We start from the raw sequence: 25,632 nt of genomic DNA on the forward strand, positions 1-25,632 counted from the left end.
CTTCGAAATGAAGTTAATGGATATTGACAGCAAGCATCTACGCATTCTAGAGTCAGAGTAGCATGCCATTGTGAGGATACCATCTCAATAATTTTCTTGCATCTGCAAGGATCTCATCTCCATTGGGGACACTGGTGGGTAGGAAAAAAGCCCATTAAATGTGGAATTTTCAATCCCCATAGGCGGAAAATCTAAAGTGACACTGTTACCTTCATGTTTTAAAGCCCTAGTAAGTTTAATATACCTAGTGTGTCATTTCTTTTTCAATCATTCAATATTTCATTTTCCTTTTAGGTTTTATAATTGATGGGTTTTGTCTTTCTGTTGGTTCAGACCAGGACTAGATTTTGGACTTCGAAATGAAGTTAATGGACATTGACAGCGGGCATCTGGGCATTCCAGAGTCAAAGTAGCATGCCATTGTGAGGATGCCATCTCAAGTATATTCTCACATCTACAAGCATCTCATCTCCATTGGGGACACTAGTGGTTAGAAATCATGCTACTGAGTTTTTGAACAAAAATCTATCGTTTTTCTCATGCTACTCATTTTTTATATTCGTTCTTATTCAAATGAAACCAAACACAGTCACAAACATAAAATGGTGGAGCAACTCAATTCCAATTATGAAGTATATTATATTTAGCATGTGTCCACTAATGGATGCACGAACCATGTTATGTACCATGGCCAAGTTTTGCATGAAAAAAGGAAATCTTTGTCTAGCTCATTTTGATGGTGGAATGTGGTTTGAACTGGGAGAACAACTTGAATGTCATAAGGAGCAAGACAAAAAAATCCAAAACATATGTTAAAAGGAGAGCGTCATGTAATCTGGATTCACAATAAAAAATGATGGTCGATGGTAATCTAAAATGGCTCCAAGCGCATTGGAAGAAAAGTATTGTAGTTTTAGATGAAACAATAGTTTTTTTAAATGCTATGAAAAGTTAAAACTCTGATCCTAGAAAATATGCATATTGCCACAAATATTCAATCATGTTTCCATTGAATAACAAAATCCATGGCGAAGGATTCCTAAGCCCAAATGTCAACATTTTTTTATGTAATTGGCTAATACCCATCTTTGAATCGAGTATTATAATATCCAGCAGTGAGCTCAGGAGCATGGGATCTGGTTCCATAATGCCAATGTATTCTAGCCACTTTTCCAGAAATCTTGACACCGATGCCATGAAAAACGGATTTAATTGTTGTTAGGATACTCTCTCCATGATCAAGAATCATAACAGAATACCACTCAAGGAAAACCTCACCATAAGGAGTATTCCAACCACCATCTCTTCTGAAAAATGGTGTGTCCTCAGGCCAATTGTTGTAGTGGCCTACATCACTTGGGCCCCCATTACCCCATTCCTTCTTTCCAGCAGCTTCAACTACAACTTTAAGATTAGAGACCATATACTGCAATACAAGGATATTCAAATTAGTTAATAAGGGACATTGACCCCAACAACATTAAAAATTTATATAGAAACTATACACATGTAGATATATAAAAAGGGTAAGATGCAGTTATGCTCTTTAGAAATTAATTTTTAAAAAAATTTCTATGCCTTATCATAACACTGAAATGATCCAATTTGGGAATCTCCACGTACCATTACTCTCACGATAAGATGGATACCTCAACTCTCCTGCATGAACCATTCCCACTTGAATTTCATGTATTATCATGGAAAAATCACACGCATGTAGCGATATATGTTAAAGGTATGATTAACAAATTTTCATATAGAATGATGGGATTTGGGTTCAGTGAAATGCGGAAATATACAAAGAAAATCGCGGTGAAAAAATTGAGTACAGGGTCTGAAAGATTCAGTGGTTCTCAGCATAAACCTCAGTCCCACAATACACTAAATTAACAACACATCGAGAGGATGAAGCTACAAAAAGCAAAGGCACTAGCCAAATAGAGTATGAAAAAACAATGAGAGGGAAGACATAGTGAAGCACGCTCAAAATATTTTTAGAATTTGGAGGGCTTTCCAAGAGAGCCAAACGCAGAAAATGGTGTGAATGGAAAGAAGCCATGAGAATATTGGAGAGCCAATATGATAAGCCTAATTCAGAAGGATGGAAAGAAAAATAGAGGACAAGAAAACAATCACAAGGAAGCCAGAGAGAATCACAGGTCAAAATGGTATCAAAATTTGGAGGGTTTTCCGAGATGTACAATTGCAGAAAACAGGTAGAATTAAATGAGGTGATGAGAATGCGAGAAGATTGGAGAAAACATCTAGAATGGAAGGACATAATGAGAATGTTGGAGGACCATTCGAAGGGACATTACATTATCCAATGAGCAAATGATAGTTCTAAATTTTGTTTGATGAGGGGAATCTATATTTCTTACCGGCTCTACAGGCACAGGTGAGAGCTATCTTCTTAATTTTGTAGTAAAAACCTTGAATAAATTGCATGATCTAGGTTCGGTATTTGTAACAACCTCAATATGGATTGCAACATGCCATTTGAGTGGCATGACTCTACATTCCTTTGCTGGAGCTCCACCATTTTTTATGATTGAGCAAGGACTGTTGACACTGATTGAAAAGAAAAGCAGAAATGTTAACAGATGGAAAAATTCCAAGGCATTGGTTATAGATGAGATAAGCATGATTGATGGAGAGTTTTTTTATCAGTTGAATTATGTTGCCAATAATTTGAGGCAGCCATCAAACGGGAAAGGGGTGTGGGGTGGGTTGCAGCTGGGTATTGGCACAAAATTACTTCTTAGCCATTGGACCAAAACCTGTATTAATACATAGAAAAAGAAGCCCTGATCATTAAGTTTGGGGCTAAAACAAATTATAGTCAAATAGAGCTCCTCCTTGGCATCTTCTTCGTCATTCCGGTTCCTGGAGATTCAAACCCTCATCCTCTTGAGCACACTCATGATGCCCCTGCTCCATACAACTTTATTAAGTTTCAGAACAAGCCTCACATCAGTGGTTCCCATAGCCTTCTGGGAAAATTTCATGATCTCTTTAATAGCCTTTGGAGCGATTTCTTAAAATTGCAACGATGGAGGTTCTTGTGAAGATTGATGGTGTACTCCTAGGTCACGACCTCGGCCCTGCGACTCTTTCCCTTCTCCACCATCGTTCCACCTATTCGCCGTTGGACCAAAACCTTGCCCTTCTCCACCATCGCCCTGCAGCTCTTTCCCTTCTCCACCATCGTGCCACCTACTCACTATTGGACCAAAACCTTTCCCTTCTCCACCATCATGCCACCTACTCACTATTGGACCAAAACCTTTCCCTTCTCCACCATCATGCGACCTGCTCGCCATTTGACCAAAACCTGTATTAATACATAGAAAGAAAAACCCTTATCATTAAGGTTAGGGCTAAAAGAGAATATAGTCGAATAGAGCTTCTCCTTGGCATCTTCTTCATCGTTGTGCTTCCTGGAGATTTGAACCCTCATCCTCCTGGGCACACTCCTGATGCCCTTGCTCCATATAGCCTTATTAGGCTTCACACCAAGGCTCACATTGTTGGTTCCCATAGCCTTCTGGGCAAATTTATGATTTCTTTAACGGTCTTTGGAGTCATTTTCTTAAAAATGCAGCAATGGAGCCACTTGTGAAGATTGATGGTGTACTCCCTGGTCACGACCTTGGACATGTGGCTTTTACTCTTCTATACCATCGTGCCACCTGCTAGCCTCCGCTCTGCTTCGAGTCTTCTCTCGGCTCCTCTACTAAACCCTAAAATCTACAGAGAAGCATAATAGATGGTCTGAGTTTCATTTATAACGATAGGTTTGATCCAACGGTGGCAAACATTTTAATCATCTAACATCATATTAGAAGGATCATAGTAAAACACCTAAGATAAGAGGGGAGTTGATTTCAAAGGGGAACTCCTTACGACATAAATATAAAATATAAAATCGTGGGTTATAACCAAACCATGGGTGATAATACCTTTCTCAAAAATTACTTTAACACAATCAAATCTAGCGACTACAAATGAATGGTTTAGAAAGTTATAAACTCGAGTGATATTTGTATATAATATTTAATTTAATAGAAATTAAAAAATTAGAATTTAATAATATTTCCAAAGTCAATTAAGATTAATAAAAATAAACTAATAATAATGTTGGGTAGTTAAATTTGAGTATCAAAATTTATCATAGTAATGAATTTACTATATGTGGTCCATTAAAATAGTTAATATAAAATATAGCTATATATATTAATGATTTAATAAATCCAAATATATGTATATGAGAGACTTATTAAACATTTTAACAATAATTATAGTAAATAATATATGATGTCCATCTCAATTTATAAGTGGAATTCAAAAATTATAAATAAATAAATCAAGAACTAAACACTATAATTTATAAATGGATTAATATTAAAGGTTGTGACATTTTTCCATCAATATTATGAATTAAGTTTAGGTAGTCTAATTAATAGGTGAAATAGTTCTATTCCAACCATTTTTTTGGTCAATTTAATCGAGGACAAATTTGTAAATATGTTTAAGTTGTTTATTTGAAAAAATCAAACTGTCTCTTTTTAGGCAGAAGAATCCACTTATACATTCAAAAATATATATTAAACGACAAGAAATAACAATCTTGCTAGAAATTGTATTATCATATTTAGGCAAAAAAAGTCATTTTGTCTATTAATTAGACTACACATTTAAATTTAAGATAATAATTATTTTTTATGGATTTACAAGTTTAAATTTCAATCATTTCAAATTAATAATTAAAAAAACCAAAAAGTATTTATTAATTTTTTTTCCAAAATTTTCAACATAAATTACTATTAATATATTATAATTTATATTAATTTATAAAATTAATATTTACCAAACAAAACACTAATACCTATATTTGAGGCATGAAATAAAAACTATAAACTATATTATTTTTAAAACTAGTATAGATCCATCTTAACTCTGTATTTATGAAGTGTCCCAAGGGATCAAATCTCTTGAGATACAAACCTCTTGAAAGTGAAGAGATTTGATCCCTCTCGGTCATTGGTAGATAAGTTCAGATGGATTTAGGCTAGTTTATTAAGGATTAATCAATAAAAAATTATATTAATTTAGTATCTGTTGAGGGTTGAGAGAAATAAAATTTCTAGAAATGTAATTTTCTCTTCAAGTTATACTCTAAAAAAGAAATTTGTATAAAAAATATAATCACACTGAATTTTTGGTAGATTTGAATTAATATCTAAATTATATGTTTGGAATATCATAAAGTTAGGATATAAATCATTATTAATTAAATTTATTTTATGTGATATACATATTATGAATTTTTTCTCCAAAAAGATATTTATAATTTTATGAATAAAAACAAAATTATAATATAACAAAGTGAATTGAATCGTTTATTATTTTTATTATTATTTTTTTATTATTAAGCCTACATAAAATTTTATTATTATTTGATTTAGTGCTTCCTCTAATATGTCACTACAACTAGGCCATATAATCGTTGTATAATAAGACAAATTATAATCTCTAAATATATTTCTTAACAATATTATAACTATAAATGCATTGATAATATTAAGTTATTTTTTTGGATGTAAGGAAAATTTCATAGAAAATATATATTTTAAGTAGGCTTAATGATTAAGAAGATGTGTTTCCTAGTATAACAACAACAAAAGATTCAATGAGAAATAGAGTATGGATTCAATGAAAAATTTTAGCAATCAAATCATTAAACACTTATCTCTAACTTCTACTTGTTATAGACATTTTTGTGCCTCGCAGCATGGAGCATGAAATGTCAATAATTACAGGGATCCTCAGTCCCTAAACATGTTGTTCTTACCCCTAGAGGAACAAGGTCAGCAAACCACAGCACTCCCTATCAGTTCTCCACCTGAAAACACTCAAAAACAGGCTATTTTTGGATCATGTCAGCTGCTCCACTGAGCATCTGCGCTGAATGTCAACTGCTCCTCCTTGTACCTGCGCTGAAAGTCAAAACCAATGAAGGCTACCTGCGCTGGGCGAGATTGGCCAAGTGGCACAGTCATTCTGCAAGGTGTCAACTGCCCAGGAAGCTTCCAAACTGACACTTGGTTCAAGGAATTCGCCCTATGATGAGTAAGAGGTACTTGATCTCCATGTGGAAGCAAGGATCTCCAAGTGGACTCAAGAACTGAAGTTTAACTGAAGAGGGAGAGGACACAAGGCAGCTTTAGGTCAGTCTCAAGCTGACTCATCCTTTCTCCAAATCTCCTATATATAGAGCTCTTCTATGAGGTCTAGGGAGGCTGGAATTTTGTGCAAAGCAAGGAAGTGTTGTTGGTTTACAGTTAGAGCTATTGGGTAATTGCTTTTATAGAGGGGAAGAGGAGATTTCTTGCTGCTGGGGAGGTGCTGCTGGATTGGAGCCATTTATGGTTGTAACCTTCTCAGAACCTTTTTCTTCTATCAATAAAGCTCTGATGTTCTCCTATATACGTGTATTGCAATGATGTATTGTTTTTATCTGTATATTTGATTCATTCTAATCCATGCATCAGTTATGAGTACATGTTTCTTGTAGTTTCCCTCCCTTGTTTTTGCAGGATCTTTGTGTAGCTGGGCCGGCAAAGGGAGCAAGGAGCTGGGGAACAAGAGGCAAAGAGAGAAGACAGGATCGACAAAAGCGAAAGACATCGGTTGGTCAATCTTTTCTTCTTTCTCTGTACTTTCATAAAGGAAAAATATCAAAGCTTTACTTTCAGTTGTTGCTAAGGAACTATCACCCTTAGAGTAGGGATAGGGTCATTTCGAGTCGGATACTTTTCCCCACAACAAACTGGCGACTCCGCTGGGGAGCCTAGTATCTTGTTGGTTTATTGTGTTTCTTGCTATTCATCTCATAAACAAGGAGAGCACCAAATCGAACTGCAATTGAGTCCTTCAATTGCAAAGTAGAGGGCAGCTGCTCTGGCTCAGTTTCTGAGCAAGTTTATGATTTGAAGAGCTGATCCACAAGGACTCTTGTGCTCTTTGTGATAGCTTTTCATCCTCTTGATCATCCCTTAGCTTGTACTTGAACTATAGCTTTTTATTTCAGCAAAAACAGTGAATTTTTGAGGTTTTTATGACCCGGAAACCCTTGTAAACGCAACTCTCGTGTCTCAGTGCAGGCTGTCCACAGGCAGTCTACATTTCAGCGCAGGTACTCCCTTCGGGAACTGCGCTGAGAGTTAGTTTGACAGACCAGAGCTTGCGCTGAACCAGTTAGGCTATGTCTTCCTGAGGTTTCCCACTGAGTCTTGGCCCTGTTTTCACTGTTATTTTGCTGCTGATTGCTTGTCATTTGTACTTGCTGTAAACCAACTTTCCTTGACATTATTCCGCCTCAGTTGTGTGATGAAACTATGATTTTTCTTTCAGTATTTCTTGTTTCAGTTACAGTTTCCCATTGTGAAAAGCAAACCAGTATAGCTGTGGCCTCTTAGATCTTGAACTGTAAAAGTGTCTTTGTGATCTTAAGAGCTAGTTTTATTACTGTTCATGGCTGTTTGAGTTAGTTTGTTTTTCATTTTATGGTTTGAATCTATACATTTCCAGTGTTGAAACAAGTCGATCTTAAGGTGTCTTTTGATTTTGGACAAGCTTGTTTACTTTCGCTTGAAATTAGATTCGAAGTTATACAACAGTTTCCTTTTTGTCTTACATCAACATTAAGGAAAAAGAAAAGAAATATCTGCATTGTGCATGTGCATTATTGACAGTTTGCATGTTGATTTAGGAAAAAGTGCATTTAGTGTGTGTTCTATGATCTGTGTGAAAAGTTGATGTCTTTCTTTTCCCTCAGTAGATTAAGGTTTTCAAAGTTGAAAGATTGAAAAGTTTTGCTTCTCATCTTAGATTGCATTTAGGAAGTTGTATATATACATCTCGTGGTGATCCTTAAAGGCAAACTGCTAAGCAATATCAACATTAAAATGAATTGAATTTACATAACAACGCATTGAAACATAACGCAAACACGTAGAGGTCTAAGCTAGAGACGTGTTCCGGCGTCGTTAAACGTGATATCTTAGCGTTGAGTGGTTGGGTGATTCCTCCACGGTGAAGCGATAAGTATCAATACGGACTTGTGCTCCCGCGTACCGTCGAGTATATTGGGAGACCCCTATAGGAATAAAGCCTTTATCCTTAGGAAGCCGTGTCGGCCGCCCTACTGATCGCGATGCAGTGAACACAGCATTCACGAAGATCGACCACCCGTACCGTAAAACGTATTCTGTGGTTTCGCGAAAGGTTTGGCACATCCTCTGCCTAGATCTCCAGAGTAGTTTCTTTTGGCCTTTTTCAAACTCTATAACTGAAAAAGTCCAACTGAGCATTTGTCACTTCGGGCTCGTTAATACATCGAAGGCGACTAGAGTCATCTTTAGCTTTTTCTCGACTCTTAAAACATGAAAAAGCAAAGTTGTGTCTAATAAAGCGTCGTTATAAAATTCATTTTAAACGGAACATAATCACCTCTTATTCCCGCGTTGATCTGTAAGTTGAGAACATGGAACGCCCCAACCAAGAAAATCCACAAGATGGAAGTCCTAGTCCTTTCTCCTCTTGGGGAGAAGTTGGTGCGCCCCATATGCCCACATTGTCGCTTCCAGGACTGACAATAGGCCTGCCAGTTTGGCTGTTCTCAACCAATGTAGTTCAGGCCACCATGGTTCCTAATCAATCGAGTCAACAGTTAGATCAGTCTAGAGCTGCCCACGAGCCTTCTACTTCCAAAAGTTCTTCCTCCGATCCTTCGTCTCCGCAAGGTAGAGCCGGCAAAAGTCAGCCTCCCAAGGAGAAGAAGGAAAAGAAGAAGAAAGAAAAGAAGAAGAAGGAGCCTAAGGCGACTGGGGGCAAACAAAAGACATCTGACAAAAACCCACCCACTGCACAGACCGGGCCTAAATCGCCATGTGTCATATGTAGAGGAGACCATTTCCACAGAGATTGTCCCTGTATTCCCCGGATACTAAGGGACTGGTCCCCTCGTCTGCACAATTCGGGGGCATCAACCTCTGACAATCAGGTTGATTTCTTTCCGTCAACCAGCGAAAGTGAAGGATCAAGACAAAAAGGGGGAGTAAGATTCCCCTGTAAGTTGTGTGAAGGCAGTCATGCCATCCACCGTTGTCCCTTCTTAGACGAAGCGAAGAGAGTTTTGGAAGATCGTCCGGTTTCACCGGTAAAACTTCCTCCTGGATACAAAAAACTCGTGCCACGTCCTTCGTTGGTTGAAAATACAGCTGGCCCGCTCAAGTGGTCGGCTGAAGCATCAGTCATTGAAAATGAACCTACTGAATCTAGACCGGACGAAATTCCAAAGGTCGATATGGCAGTTGACCCGGTTCTACCTTCAGAAGTTTCATCTTCGAATGACACCGTCACCGAAGAGTCATCTTCAAGCGACGCCCTCACTGAAGAGAATAAGGATGACACCATCCAGGTTCTTTTCATCAGCACCGACTCTGATGAGCGTTAGGGCAATGCGCCCATTCCTTTATCGCAGGAAGGAACATCATCAGGGTCATACCTGGCCGTATATTTGGTCCCACCACCAAGCAACCTGGTTGTATCCTTTGATTGGGATCAACTAGGCAGACCCCGGTTACCAGCCAGTATACCATTCAGAATCATTGTCCAGATCTATAGAATTATTATGGCTGGTACTATCATTGATGAAGGGGCGTCTGTGAGTATCCTTTCCTCTGTTGCTTGGAAAGCACTGGGTTCCCCGGCGCTTTTACCTGAGTTAAGAAATCTCTCAGGTTTTGATAAAGGAACCAGTCGACCATTAGGAATCCTCCCCAATGTGCCTGTTACATTGAAAGGGAAGACCGTTAATTTGAACGTGATGGTCGTCCAAGGACCCTTGGATTATAACCTACTCCTTGGACGTGACTATATTTATTGCATGGGAGCGATAGTCTCCTCACTCTTTAGAGTAATGTGTTTTCCACACGAAGGAAGGATGGTCAAGCTCGTAGACCAACTTTCATTTCCGGGATCTCGCATCGCAAATAGTCAAATACCAATCCTAAATGGTCTGCTCACTCAAGATATGCCTCCACCCCCAGTCCTCCTTCCCGATGAGTGCGAGTGATTCGGAAAGAAAGACTGGAACCCAGGGGGCATGCACCCTGGTCTGCTTCGGGCAGAAGAAACCCTGGGTATAAGGTAGAATTTCCGCAGAAGAATATGACTAGTCCGTACCCCGTCCGTGGATGGAAGAGGGGTTGTTCTGGAATAGTATTCTTTTGTTAAAGTTATGTGTTTGACGAAAGAGTCATTCACCTTTGTCTAAAGAAGTGGGCAATGCCCAAGTAGGAATTCCCTTATTGCGACAAGCAGTAACCATCTTTGGGGAAAAGCAAGCCTCACCCATTAAAACAAATGTTTTGAAGGATAAGTAGGGGCAGCCTCCAAAGAAAGAGATTCTATTGTTGTGACATAAGGTAACCATCTTTGAGTAACCTAATGATAGACATCGCCAAAGAAAGAGATTGATTTGCGGCAGCAAATAGAACCGTCTTTGGATAATAAGAAAGAGGCAAGCCTCCTTCAATATCACCAATGTTTTGTCTTTGAGAAGTGTTCTTCTCTTGTCACAAACAGCTGTTCGTTAAAAGTTGGGCCGACGAGAAGACAAGTACCGCGTAAGACCCCTTAAAATAACGAGAAGACTAGTATCGTTAAACATTAGATTAGCAAGGTGACAAGTAGCTGGGAACACCCAAAGAAGAGCAGAAGTGGGGGAGAAGAGGGGCAGCCTCGAAATTCTATCCTATACCTGGGGGCATGCAAACCTTTTGGAGTGTAAGCTAGGGGCGGTTATTTATCTGGTTTTAAGATTAACTGTTTTCCGAACTTACATAAAGGAAGGATGAGTTGGAGCATAGCTTTGGTAAGGCGCAAGCTCTATAAAAAATGGAACCTTAGAGGAGGCATTCTTATTTTATGACTGGTATTCCGAGCAGTTTTAGCACATGGTTCATGCTCGTTAAAAAATAAACGCAAGATCCGAGCAGTTTTAACGCGGTCTTCATGCTCGTTAAAAAATAAATAAAAGCAGTGAGCAATGTTCCCTCCAGAGTTTAAGCTCATTTTTATCTAAAAAAAGAACCTATCCCGGTAAATAACCTTCTGAGATCGTAAATTCATCAGCCATAAAAGCCTTGGTCGTGTTTGTGCACCGTCACCTCCACCATCATTTGGCCGATCATTCACTTCCATTTGTGTGTTTACCCATTTTGAGGAACATCTGCGAAGAGTGATTTCACCTAGCCATCCTTGTGACACTGCCGTGATTGGAAAATTCCAATTTGTACCTGGAATCAGTTGCTATCCCTGTTTATCACTCGTTCCTCAAAAGACGAGTCATCTTTGAGCTCTTTTCTGACTCGTAAAATATGAAAAGTTTGCCGAGTTCTGGCCTTCCAGCTCGTTAAAGAGACCGGAAGAGCTATCCCTCTTTTAGACTTTAATCTTTTTGGACCTGAGGGATTATTACACAAAAAGATCGAGCGCTTGTCTTGTTCGGCTCGTTAAAAGTACCGAACACCCATCCCTTCTGTATTGTTTTATACTTTTTCGGACTTAAGGGGTTAGATGACGGAAAAGGAATTATGGAGTTAACTTTCTGTACCTTTTCAGAGTCTCTAAAAATGAAAAGGACCGAGTTTTCCTTGTCGTTAGACTCGTTAAAATGATTAAATAGCGACAAACTTGTCTTTAGGCGAGAACGAGTTTCCCTATCGCTAAGCTCGTTAAATCATAGCGATGGGCTTGCCCGAAGGGCAGGTTATAGAACAAGCATATGTTATCCTCCTCAAGCTTGACAAAAATAAAGAGGTACTGGTCAGAAATGACTGGGGAAAAATTGGGAGAACATCAAAGCTTAATGGTAGCAAGTCGCTCTTGAACATGACACTTTTCTTCCGTACCACATCGGGTTGGGTTGTTTCGTTCACCGGTCTCATCACCATGGTCTTCGCCAAACCATCCACATTTTGGGGTAATGCTACCGATCCATCGCATCAGTGTCGTTATATGTTCAAGAGAGGTCATTCTGAAAGTGTCAACCGTGTCCCATCCACCGCCATACATTATCCTTCATCCATTCATGATCACCACCCTGAATCATATGTCACAGTTTGTTTTCACCTCCATTAAAATCATTAGCTCCGTTCCGTGTCATTGATGTGGGATTCATTAAGGCCCTCCTTTGACGGATCGCTTCTTGTCGACTTCAGCTCATTATCCAAGAAGTTGATCTAGGAACAACCCCATCAGTACTTTGAAGCTTGCATGCCTCAATGGCAAGTTTCTCACTTCCGGTGACAGGTATACATCAATGACCTTCGACCAGAAGATTTTGCGTGGCGTTCGACGCCAAGTCCTTTATTCATGCCACGTGAATTGTACTGGAGTACCTTGAGGGTCATTATCATTATCGGTGATTCCTCTCGCGCTTGTTAACGGTTTTCATCATTGACCGGTAATCAAGCGATGTCTTTCCATGTTCGACTTCAGCGAAATTCTCACATGGATCGACTTGTACTTACAGTGAAGATCGAACGAGTTTGAAGACCCCGGATCTAGTTTCATCCATCCGGGCTGCGATATATATTCAGGAAATATAAAAGCATTTGTCATGTACATCATTGCAGCAGATGATCATCCTATTCAAAGGATGATAATTTCAGCAGAGAATTATCAGTCTACCATCAGACGATCGTCTGTTCTATGTACCAAAATGTATTTATAAAGCTGAGCATGGGAATGCCCGCCTCAGCTAGATCATGAAAGCAGAATGAAAAATAATGTATTGTATTGTATTGTATTACAGGGCACCTCTCAGCACTTGAATGAACTTCGGACCCTCTGGATAAAGCATTTCACCCGATAAACGACCTCATACTTTAGGGGGCAACTGTTATAGACATTTTTGTGCCTCACAGCATGGAGCATGAAATGTCAATAATTACAGGGATCCTCAGTCCCTAAACATGTTGTTCTTACCCCTAGAGGAACAAGGTCAGCAAACCACAGCACTCCCTATCAGTTCTCCACCTGAAAACACTCAAAAACAGGCTATTTTTGGATCATGTCAGCTGCTCCACTGAGCATCTGCGCTGAATGTCAACTGCTCCTCCTTGTACCTGCACTGAAAGTCAAAACCAATGAAGGCTACCTGCGCTGGGCGAGATTGGCCAAGTGGCACAGTCATTCTGCAAGGTGTCAACTGCCTAGGAAGCTTCCAAACTGACACTTGGTTCAAGGAATTCGCCCTATGATGAGTAAGAGGTACTTGATCTCCATGTGGAAGCAAGGATCTCCAAGTGGACTCAAGAACTGAAGTTTAACTGAAGAGGGAGAGGACACAAGGCAGCTTTAGGTCAGTCTCAAGCTGACTCATCCTTTCTCCAAATCTCCTATATATAGAGCTCTTCTATGAGGTCTAGGGAGGCTGGAATTTTGTGCAAAGCAAGGAAGTGTTGTTGGTTTACAGTTAGAGCTATTGGGTAATTGCTTTTATAGAGGGGAAGAGGAGATTTCTTGCTGCTGGGGAGGTGCTGCTGGATTGGAGCCATTTATGGTTGTAACCTTCTCAGAACTTTTTTCTTCTATCAATAAAGCTCTGATGTTCTCCTATATACTTGTATTGCAATGATGTATTGTTTTTATCTGTATATTTGATTCATTCTAATCCATGCATCAGTTATGAGTACATGTTTCTTGTAGTTTCCCTCTCTTGTTTTTGCAGGATCTTTGTGTAGCTGGGCCGGCAAAGGGAGCAAGGAGCTGGGGAACAGGAGGCAAAGAGAGAAGACAGGATCGACAAAAGCGAAAGACATCGGTTGGTCAATCTTTTCTTCTTTCTCTGTACTTTCATAAAGGAAAAATATCAAAGCTTTACTTTCAGTTGTTGCTAAGGAACTATCACCCTTAGAGTAGGGATAGGGTCATTTCGAGTCGGATACTTTTCCCCACAACACTACTGGACATTAAAGTTAAACTCTTATTATTAAATAAAATATCACTTATTTATTTATATATTTAAAATTAATTATAATTATATATATATCCATAAAAATCAACCTAAATTTATTTTGTATTCACAAGAATAATCTTGAATGTATAATTGTCGAAGAGATATTGGTACAAATCGACTCAACTTTACCAAAAAATAAAAATTATGCTAACATTATTCTTTAACTAGTCTTTGGAATCTTGAAATCCTGTGTCCGGTTATTGTTGATTGGCCATCGGTTAAAACTCGTTACTTGATTTATGCTTTAGTCCGATCTCGTTGACAAAATGTAAACTAACGTATCAAACTTCAATTAGCAGTTCACAATTTTCACCATGATTATCGACTGAGTCATTAGGCCCCCGAGCCACCCGAAGTGCCCAATTTTGAACCTCGTTCTTTTAAAACCAATCCAATTGACAAAACGTAAATGTTGATTAATGAGAAAGAATAGATTTAATTACGTCAATAGGTGTACCTATTTCAAACCATGGTGGAAGTGGTTAGTGAGATCTTTATTTTTCTTAATGAATGGACTGGATTTTAATGGCTATGATTTCACTGACCCACTTCGTCTTGTGTGTTACAAAAGTATTTCAATAATATATTTGGAATGATAGTATGTATGTTTCATTCCAGATGCCCATCTTTTAGTTGTCCTTTTCCATTGTATTTCATCCCTTCATTTCAACAAACTACTTGGGAATTTTCCCCACGTGGTTGATGACACTTTTCTGTGGCCCGATCGTGCATTCCTCATACAATTATTTGGTTCTCGATGCAGAAAATGCAAGTTTGTTTGTTGGTTTTGCTTTGTTAAAATAAGCTAATTAGTCATGCATGAGGAGTTCACTAAAATTAGAGAGTTGGTTAAATGAGTGTTGAGTGTTGAGTCAATTAGAGTTAAATGATAGACGACTTTTAGTATGTGGTTGCATATCAAGTTATTTTAGGGGAATTGTTAGTTGAAAAATGTTAAATACCCTTCACTAGGTTCGTCGTAATCATCAAGTTATGTGTGATCAATAAAAGAGTCCCAACTCGTGTGTTTTGTGTGTGAATTTGAGTTTTTCCTCCTCTGCCTTTCCAACAAATTGATATCGAAACAAAGTTACAAAGAGCCATGGAGAATGGATTAGCAACATTCCGTATGAGAGGAGAGCAATATATTTTTTCCTGTAGTTAACACTATAACACACTTTGTAAGTTATACACACGGTGTTATAATGCATAAGAGTGTCAGCAAGCACCTTTCACGGAACGCGAGTTCCATGACGTTTCAAAGCATTAGTGATTAAAGTTGTTGTCTCAATGGAACAGGTTGTTAGTCACATTTCATATCAAATATTCTTTAAAAAGTTCTGAAGTCAAAGGTTTTATGACTCACGTGGACTACTTTAATTTTCGCATCTCATGTGGGTAGTTTAAAAAATGGCTTATTAGTCCCTGCCTTGAGCAGGACTATAGCGATCGACAGATCATTGACTTAGCATTAATTTAATTGTTGACCAATGCTTTAATAGTGTTATTATGGTTTATCCAAAATTTTACTGTGCTCATTGTTATCCATCTAAAATTTTAAGCAAAGTTTTTTGCTGAAAAAAAGACCTCTTATTGCAGGGCTCACTTATTAGTCACTGCCTTATTGTTTAATGTTTATGCTTGGCTTATTTATCCAAAGTCATTGTTTAATGTTGTGCCTAAATTATTTAGGCAAAGTCATTGTTTAATTATGTGCATGCTTCCATCAATACATTGATGCCACCACAATCGTCTACTTTCGATGCCACAACAATCTTCTGCCTCTGTGTGTTGGGGCCTCCACATGTAGTGATGGACATGTGGCTTCTTCGCAGTCCTCTGTGTGTAAACTTATTTTTTGGTTTTAATGGGATGGATGGGCAGGTACGCGACCTGCTGGTATACAAAAGCAGGTACAGGAGGAGAAGGAGCATCTACCACGCCCATGCTAGTAGCCCACACACCCATGCTGGTAGCCCACGCCCAGGCTGGTAAATAGAAGCAGGTACATGCTACCACGCCCATTATGGTAGATAGAAGCAGGTACATGAGAAGGAGGAGTGTCGTCCTCGCCGACGCCCATGCTGGTAGACAGAAGCAGGTATGGGACCTGTTGTAGACCTAAGAAAGTACAGGAGGAGGAGGAGTGTCTCCCACGCCCACGCCCAGATGTCACCCAAGGGTCAAGTTTGTTTCAAAATATCCAAATACAGGAAAAAACTCAAAACTGTACTAGTATATGTTTCTAGGTTCTACAGACTATTCAAAATGGGAAAGAAGTTGGAGCTGAAATGCATCCAAAACCCTAATAGTCGAGGTGATTCCTTCTCCAACACAAGAGAGGACTGCTCAAGAAATTAATCAAGCTTTTGGTTCTCTTTGATTCTGAAGTTGCCCTCATCATTTTATCTAAAACCGCCAAGATTTACCAGTTTGCAAGAAACAAGTAGGTTGCCTTCTTTCATCCCTTGAAATCTCACAAAGTATTTGTTAATATTTCTTCTTTTTATGAATTTATGGAAACAATTTGATGGTCACTAAACATTTTAAAAAATGAGCATGTTTGGACGTCCATTTGTAACCAAAATTTAGAAAGAAAGTAGTGTATCCAGCCTCAAAATAGTCATGGAAGAAATTAAAGAATTATTTTTATTTTGTTCAAAAGTGAAGCAATTACTCTACGAACAAGGGTTACAAGATATCTGGTAACTTGAGGGGCTTTTCCAGGGACTTAAAGTTCAATGTAACATTGATTACTTGAGACAGCCTACTCGAGGCAGCCTACTGACTGTTAAAATAGATTATGAAATGTCTAAGAACGGCATTCTCGTGTCTCTATTAGGTTTACAGGGTTGCTTCGGTTGGTTTTTTTTGAGAGAAACCATGAATGCCGCTAGCTTTTTTTTAAGAGAAAGCATGGTTTTTTAAGAGAAACTATGAATGCCGCTAGCTTTTTTTTATACACAGGTTTCCCTCTTTTTCATTCACGTTTTATTTTTCTTTGGTCCCAATGCCAACAATCTTTTATTTGATTCCTTGTTTCACAAAGAAAATAATTAATAATTGATACTATACTTGTACATCACACAGCAATTCAATATACAAATTTTATAAGTAATACATTTCAGATACTTGAACTTAGCAACTATATATAGTCATGATGTAAGGAAAACTTGTGTGGTTGTTAAAAAAAACTAGCTTACAACATTATTTTATTTTCTAGAAAAGAAAAATATCAAGAGAAAAATGGGGTACTTACTATTGGACCATTTTAACTACTTCCCACTGCCTCTTCAAGAAAAATAAGCAATCTGTTGCGAACCGTCATCTGATACTGTAGATTGAGGCTTTGTCGCTCAACATTTTGGAGTGAGGATTCAAAGGGAGACATTTTCCTCGAATAAAATTAGATAATGCAACCATTTCAGTGCCATTGTATACTTTGTTTCCTTGCGTTCTGAACAACGAATTGCTATTTTCTCTCTGTGTCTTCATATTTTCTCTGTGCTATGATTCATGATGTCACAGATCGGCATAGTGGAAACATGCACATAGACATCTGGACAACAACTGGGCAACAATGGAGGCATACAGAAGCAATTAATAAAACAGGGTGTGGTTGAAAACAAAGTCATGGAGAGTCGGTACATGTTCCTTTTATATTTTATTTTAAATTATTTCATTTAAAATGATTTATTAATTATTATATTTATTTTAATTAATTTTTTTTATTTACATATATTAAAAAAAATGAACACCAACAACTTATGCAGGTCATGACCATCTCTTATGAATTCTTTTGATCAAGTTAGAGATTCATATACTAATCCATATAAAAGAAGACTTTCACATTGCAGCATGAGTAGATCCATATATAAGCATTCTTTCACATTGCAGCTGGAGTAGATCCAGATGCATAAGCGCACCTAAAGGCCAACAACTCCAAATCAAGACCCATTTTCTGTCTTTCAAGATCGTGATCCAGAGTTTGACCTTCTTGGTGAGCGAGACCCTGATACTTATGATTGTGATGTGGAGTATACAACTAGCTCTGATTCAATTGGAGTAAATTGCTGCTACTTGTGGTGTTTATGGGAATAAATAGAGGGTGAAAGTTGATTGAGTAGAGAAGTATCTAATCCATTAGAAGATGAGTCTAAATTCCTGATAGATGTATCATTTTCTTTTTATTTTCCATCTTTCCTATTGACATCACTTCCAATAGATATTGACATCACATCCAACAGATTTCTAATTATGCATGAGAAGACTCATTATTTTTTTTGGTCCTCATGGTTAGTTATAATTTTTTCTTGTGTTTCTATCTACCGCATGTATTATGGACTCATTTTCAGAAATTTGGATAGAATTAGTATCCTCAATGTTGTCACAGTCCGCATTAAGGACAACAACAATTACATGCATTTGACATCACTCATTTTCAGAAATTTGGATAGAATTAGTATCCTCAATGTTGTCACAGTCCGCATTAAGGACAACAACAATTACATGCATTTGACATCACTTCCAACATATTTCTGATTATGCATGAGAAGAATCATTATTTTTTTGTCCTCATGGTTAGTTATAATTTTTTCTTTTGTTTCTACCGCATTTATTATGGGTTCATTTTCAAAAATTTGGATAGAATTAGTATCCTCAATGTTGTCACAGTACCCATTAAGGACAACAACATTACATGCATTTGATCTAAATAACTATCTTTAGAAATATAGTCATCTATAGAAATTTGAACCTCAGAACCTCATTTATTGAGTGAAGTGCCTATGTTTTGACGAAGGATTTTTAGAGCATGTTTCAGAATATGGTTCTGCATAGTCTTCTCCAGCTTCTTTGGAACTTTTAACCTCGAGTTTATTCCTCAATTCTAATGGAGAGATTTGTTGACATATACAGACATAGTGTTCTAAAAGTGTTATACTACTATTATTTGCATTATGAGTATTTCTGCCATTGTTGCTTTGTGCGTCAGAGCAAGTGAACCCTTCTGTGAGTCAAAGAATGAATTCTTCAATAAACTTATGAATTCTTCAATAAACTTTGAAATCCTTCATGAGTCTCACATTTCATCAAAAGCAAACGCTCAACAACATGCTCCAGAATTTATTGAAGATTGAGCATCTCATGCAGACTTAATTGCAGTTTTATAATAATTTTTAGAATGTGATAGGTAAATTCCATTAATTTCTCTGGAAACTTTTCTAAATTGCTACACATGGCTAATGAAAGATCTCTGATAAAGTATAGGTTTGCAGAACCAACTCGTAGTTCTTTTAAACTTAAGCAACCTGACTTTCTTGAATACTTCTTAGTTTTCTACATCCTTTCAAATCTAATTTAATAAGTGACATTAAGTTTCCAAAGCGGTGCCCCAGATGCGGGTGATTGCAATGAGATATAAGTTGACGAGACAGGGGTTGGGCAGGGCAGGATGCCACTTTCCCGACCAGTACAAGAACCATGGAGTAGTCGTGGCACTTGGCGCACGGCATAATCGCTTGAGCGGTCATCAGGATACGCAAGGCCATCCGCTCAGCTGGAACACCAGGTCTGCAGTGAAGGATTTAAGTCTCGCACGCACCAGCATGCAGCGGAGAGCACGAGCCATCAAGTGAGCAGTAATGGGAGGAGACTCCCGAGACAGGGCAGGGAACGTTAAAGCCAGAGAAAGGCCGGGGGGGTTGGACAATTCATTGGCTCTGTCACTCCGCCAGCATACCTTCAATCATGTAAAGAACTTCAGGGAGAATGAGGAGAATTGGAACCCGGCGCTGATGGTCTTGGCCTACCCCACGAGGCTGGTTATTCTTCTCCCCGAGTATCGCTCAGGTATTGCAAACTGGCCCTCTCATTCACATTTCTTGGCAACTGATCTCTTTGTTTGTTCTTGGGTCTTGCACACGCGTAGGGATTTGGCATACCAAAGGGAAGGGTCAATACTCGGCAAGGGAGGCTCAGCAAGTAGGCATCGCAGTAGCCAAGATATTGCTCTGCGGCCACACCCCCGGACCTGGGCCATCGTCAATTGCAGGATGCCTCGACTGAGACCAAGAATGGGTAGCTGCAAGGGGCAGCCGAGAAGGGCCCCAACTGAATCATCCTCCAACGACTTATGAGGGAGGCGCGGGCTTTCTTCTCGCAGCAGAAGAGGAAGATCTCGTATCTCTAGCTCTCAGCCCAGACCTATCCCTACCTCTGGCTCCGCCATATTTACCTTTGACAACGCTCTAAACAGGTCCACGATCACAGCCTATTTTACAGTGGTCTTTCAGGAGGAAAGTCAAGCTGATGATTTAAGGACTCAGGCAGGGAACTCAAGGGCAATCCCGGATCCCTCTTCATCATTTCAGCTGGCTGCGGAAAATGCCCCTCAGCACGAAACAAATGAACAAGGGGGCAGAGCACAAGAGGCGATGATGGTAGATCCGGGTCCTAAAGCTCAGAATGTGACTCAGACAGAAGAACTACCTAATATGGGCTGGTGTCGAATCATAGAAGAGCCCATTAATGAATAGCAATTCCACCCGCGCTTCTTTTTCTGGTAGGATGCCCCTCACCACTGGGCACGGTTGTAAGGCGACTTGGTTCTGGGATCTTTGGTATCCCTCAGCTTTATTTTTTGAGTTTTTGAATTGTCATGTGTTTCAGAGATCGTTCCCCTGCGTGGGAAAAAAAATTAGACAATTTTCAAATATGCTTGTTTTGGACAGAACTGCCTCCTACAGGAGCAGAGTGCTTGACTTTGGTCATGATGTAAATTCACTATCTCCCTGTTAATATAATAGATATAGTTTTACATAGAAAAAAAAAAGTTTCCAAAGCGGTGATAAAGATATACTAGCCTTTCGCGATAGGCTAATTCCAATAATTTTAATGCTCCAAAATATTTAGCCAATTTCCTTAAACTTAAGCAATAATTCATTGTAACTTCTCTCAAATTTTGGAATTTAATCTGTTTACAAAATATATATTACAGATTAGGAGATTGTTTGTTTTGTAAGCAAGCAATTTAAAAAAAAAATCAGAGGCAGGGACTACCCCTACGTGCAGGCCTTGTTATTAACGGTTTCGTTAACGTGACATATTTTATTAAAGTTTGACAAGTCATGTGGGTGAAATTTAAAGTGTGTTTTTTGTTAAGTGGGCCTTTGAAGCTTTTATGGTGATGTATAAAGTGCTTTTATATAAAACAAAATTAAAAATATTTTTTTATATAAAAAAATTAATAAGGGCTTTTTAGGGTGTTTTTAAATATAAAATAAAAACATAGAGTTTTTATTGAAAGGTTTTTTTTTTTTTGAAAAGGGAGTTTTGTAAAGCTTATAACAGGAGATATTTAGGTTTTTTAAAGAGAATTTTTTGAAGAAAGATGGTTTTCTCAAATCTCCAGCTTCAGTTTCCATTGTTTATAGGGAAGGATTATGATGTGTGGGCGATTAAGATGGCGACCACGTTGCAGGCTGATGATGTTTGGGATTATGTCAAGTTTGGGTTTTCAGAACCTAAAACTAAAGAAGAAGAATGAGCTCTCACTAACGCAAAGAGGGATCTACTGAAAAAAGGAAAAAGGAAGAATGTACAAGCGTTGCAACTTATCCAACAGGGAGTGGACCGAGAAGTGTTCTAGACGATTATGATCACATCTTCAACAAATGAAGCATGGGATACTTTGGTGACAAACTATAAAGGTATGGCCAAAGTTAATATTGTTAAGTTGCATAATACTAGGAGAGATTTTGAAAGTCTGCAGATAAAGGAGATAGAAGACATCGATTCTTTCACGAATCGAGTCATAACTATTGTAAATCAATTAAAAATTTATGGTGAAGAGATTAAAGTTCAGACAGTGGTTGAGAAGGTCCTCATATCTTCATCTACCAAATTTGATGTTGTGGTAGTAGCCATAGAAGAAGCCAAGGATTTGGCATCATTGACAGTTGATGAATTGATTGGATCACTTCTATCACATGAGGCAAGGATAGACATAAATAAGGATTCCACTTTAGAGACTGATTTCAAAAGCCAAGATTCTATTTCAAGAGACAGAGGTTGAGGCTTAAGGAGAGCAAGAGGAAAAGGACGAAGCAGAAGACATGGTGGTGAGAGAGATGGTCGAGAAGATCATGAACATGAAAGTGGAAGCAATTGCAAAAGCTTCAACAATAATAAAAAAGTTGACAAATCAAAGGTGAGATGTTATTATTGGAATAAATTTGGTCACTATGCCCGTGATTGCAGGATGAAGATAGTTGATCAAGGGAACCAAAGAGCTAATGTCACTACAGAGTGTACTAACTCCATGTTCCTAGCTTTCCATACCATGCATGAACCTTCTGATAATGTGTGGCTATTGAATAGTAGTTGCAGTAACCACACGACATGAAACAAGAATTTGGTTGAAAATTTGGATCAATCCGTGAAGAAAGAGGTAAAGTTGGGGACTGACAAGACTATGGCTATAGATCGAAAAGGAGTGTTCAACATTCTGACCAAGCAGGGGGAGTCGAAGACAATCTCAGAGCTATATTATGTCCCTAGTCTCAAACATAATTTGATCAGTGTTAGTCGATTGACACTAAAAGGATACAAAGTTATCTTTCAAGGACAAGAGTGTGTTATATATTACAAGCCCCCAAGCAAGCAGTTGATATCAAAGGTACAGATGACGAGGAACAAACTCTTTCCTCTAGTTATGAATTATAGTGGTTAGGTCAGTTCTTTTACAGTTGCATGTTCTAATGATTATTGGTTATGGAATTTTCAGTTTGGACACTTTCACTTTTCTGTTTTAATATTGTTGCAACAGAAAAAAAGATGGTCAAACAATTACCTCCCATCGAGAACCTACTAGAAATTGTGAGTGTTTCATCTTGGGAAAGAAATACCATGGAAGTTTTCCAATGGGAGTTGCATATAGAGCAAAGCAACCTCTTGAGCTAGCGCATACATAATTGTCTGGACCTATGAGGACATAGTTGATTGGTGGAAGTTGTTACTTCCTCACTTTAATTTTTTACGATAGCAAAAAGACTTGGGTTTACTTATTGAAGCAGAAGTCTGAAAACTTTGCAAAGTTCAAGGAATTCAAAGCCTTAGCAGAGAACCAAAGTGATCGAAAGATCAAGCTATTGAGTTCATATCATGGTGGAGAATATGATTCAAAGGCATTCCATGATTACTGCAAACAACATGGAATCAGAAGACAATTTACAACCAGGTACACACCACAGCAGAATGGTGTAGCGGAGAGAAAGAATAGGACAATTATGAACATGGCAAGAAGCATGTTGAAAGGAAGGAACTTGTATAATGAGTATTGGGCAGAAGCAGTTGCATGTGTTATTTATGTGATCAACAAATCTCCTACAAAGAGTGTGATGAACAGAGTATAAAAACAAGCATGGTCTAGTATGTCTTGCAACATATCTCATCTTAGAGTATTTGGATGTGTAGCTTATGCACATGTTCCTAAGGAGCGAAGAGGAAAATTGGATGATAAAAGTGAAAAATGCATATTTATTGGTTATAATGAGCAATCAAAAGCTTACAAATTGTATAACCCTATCACCAAGAAGATTATAATTAGAAAAGATGTTGTGTTCAAAGAAAAAGAGTCATGGAATGGTCATATAGACAAATCAATTGATGCACAATGCTATTGATGGAAGAAGATGATGTAGCAGAAAAGGAGACGCAAGAATCACAGGTGAAGGCACCCAATAGAGACACACCAACAAGGACTCCAATATTTTCAGAGTAGCATGGATCTTCAAGTAGATCAACAAATCAAAATTCTTCTAGCAATCAATCAAGTGATGAATCAAGCAATGGTAAGAGAAAGATGAGAAATCTGAAATATATTTATGATGATTTGGATGTTAGTTCAAATTTTGCATTATTTTCATTCCAACCTTCTTCGTTTGAACAAGAAATTAGAGATGAAAATTGGGTGCAAGCCATGGATGAAGAAATTGATACTATTGAAAAGAATGATACATGGAATTTGGTTGAATTGCCAAAGGACAAAAATTTCATTGGTGTGAAGTGGGTGTACAAGAAAAATTTGAATGAGAAAGGTGAAATTGACAAATTTAAAGCAAGACTTGTAGAAAAAGGATTCTCGCAGCAACTAGGAATAGATTTTGGAGAAAAGTTTGCTTTGGTAGCCATATTAGATATTGTAAAAGCAGTTCTAGCCACAACAACTCAGAACAAGTGGAAAGTATATCAGATGGATTTGAAATCAACCTTCTTGAATGGAATTCTAGAAGAAGAAACTTATGTGCAACAACCTCCAGGATATGAAGTTGAAGGTCAAGAAGATAAAGTTTACAGGTTGAAGAAAGTGCTCTATGGACTCAAGCAAGCGCCTAAATCTTAGTATAGCAGAATCGACAACTACATGATTAAGAATGGATTTTGCAGAAGCAACATTGAGCCTACCTTGTACACAAAGGTAAATGATCATGGACATATTTTGATTGTTTTCTTATATGTTAATGACATGATTTTTACAGGTGATTTTGAGTTAGTTGAATTTAAAGCATCCATGATGAAAGAATTTGAGATGATAGATCTTGGTCTCATGAAATATTTTCTTGGCATAGAAGTTGAACAATCTGAAAAGGGAACTTTTATTTGTCAAAATAAATATGCTAGAGATTTGTTGAAAAGAATGGAAAATTGCAAACTTGTCCCTACACCAGTTGCAACAGGTACACAGTTAAGCAAGGATGAAGAAGGATCAAATGTCAATCCAACTCTATTCAAAATATTGGTTGGCAACCTCATGTATCTCACATCTACAAGAATGGATATTATGCAAGGAATCACTTTTATTTCCAGATTTATGGAGACTCCAAAAGGCACACATTGGAGTGAAGGAATAGGAATTCTGAGATAAATAGTAGGAACTAGAAATTGTGGCATAATGTATGCAAGCATAGAGAAGAAGGATCTGATTGGATACATAGATAGTGATTTGCAAGTAGTTTGGATGATAGGAATAACACTTCTGGTTATGTGTTCCATCTTGGTTCAGGGGTGGTTTCATGCGCATCTAAGAAGCAACCTATGGTAACACTAACATCGACAAAAGAATAATATATAGCAACAACATCAGCAACATGTTAAGCAGTATAGTTAAGAAGAGTATTTGATGGACTCAAGAAGAAACAACAAGGATCAACAAGCAAGCATATTAATACTAGATATCACTTTATTAGAGAACTTGTGAGCAATGGATATGTTCACTTGAAGCCTTGTAAATATAATGATCAATTGATTGATATATTTACCAAGCCATTAACAAAATATGTGTTTGAGTTTCACAAAAGGAACTTGGGTGTTGTAAGCATAGTTGAGACATAGACCAGCATGCATGTTTGAGTTGTCATAAGTCATGTTTTAGTTTAACCATCGTAATTAAGGGGGAGTTTTAAAATAAGCTAATTACTCCCGCATGAGGAGTTGGCTAATATTAGAGAGTCAATTAATTGAGTATTGAGTGTTGAGTGTTG

General features: G+C 38.0%; 1 protein-coding gene across 5 annotated transcripts in view; it reads left to right on the forward strand.

The window, feature by feature from the left end:
• Positions 1-25,632, forward strand: part of LOC149173493 (uncharacterized) — a 155,010-nt gene that overhangs the window by 64,199 nt on the left and 65,179 nt on the right. For 4 of the 5 annotated variants that reach the window (XM_089424623.1, XM_089424622.1, XM_089424621.1 and 1 more), the window contains exon 6: positions 15,977-16,210. The exons of the other annotated variant lie outside the window; for it this stretch is intronic. In XM_089424623.1, coding sequence (XP_089280749.1) covers positions 15,977-16,087 — 111 coding nt within the window. In that variant the 3' untranslated portion in view covers positions 16,088-16,210. Of the gene's footprint in view, positions 1-15,976; positions 16,211-25,632 lie in introns of those variants that run through there. 5 annotated transcript variants of the gene reach the window in all.

Source organism: Pinus tabuliformis, chromosome 4_2 (assembly GCF_031772625.1).
Source record: "Pinus tabuliformis cultivar Carrire ecotype Pingquan chromosome 4_2, CPIR1, whole genome shotgun sequence".
In the NCBI taxonomy this organism is placed as follows: domain Eukaryota; kingdom Viridiplantae; phylum Streptophyta; class Pinopsida; order Pinales; family Pinaceae; genus Pinus; species Pinus tabuliformis.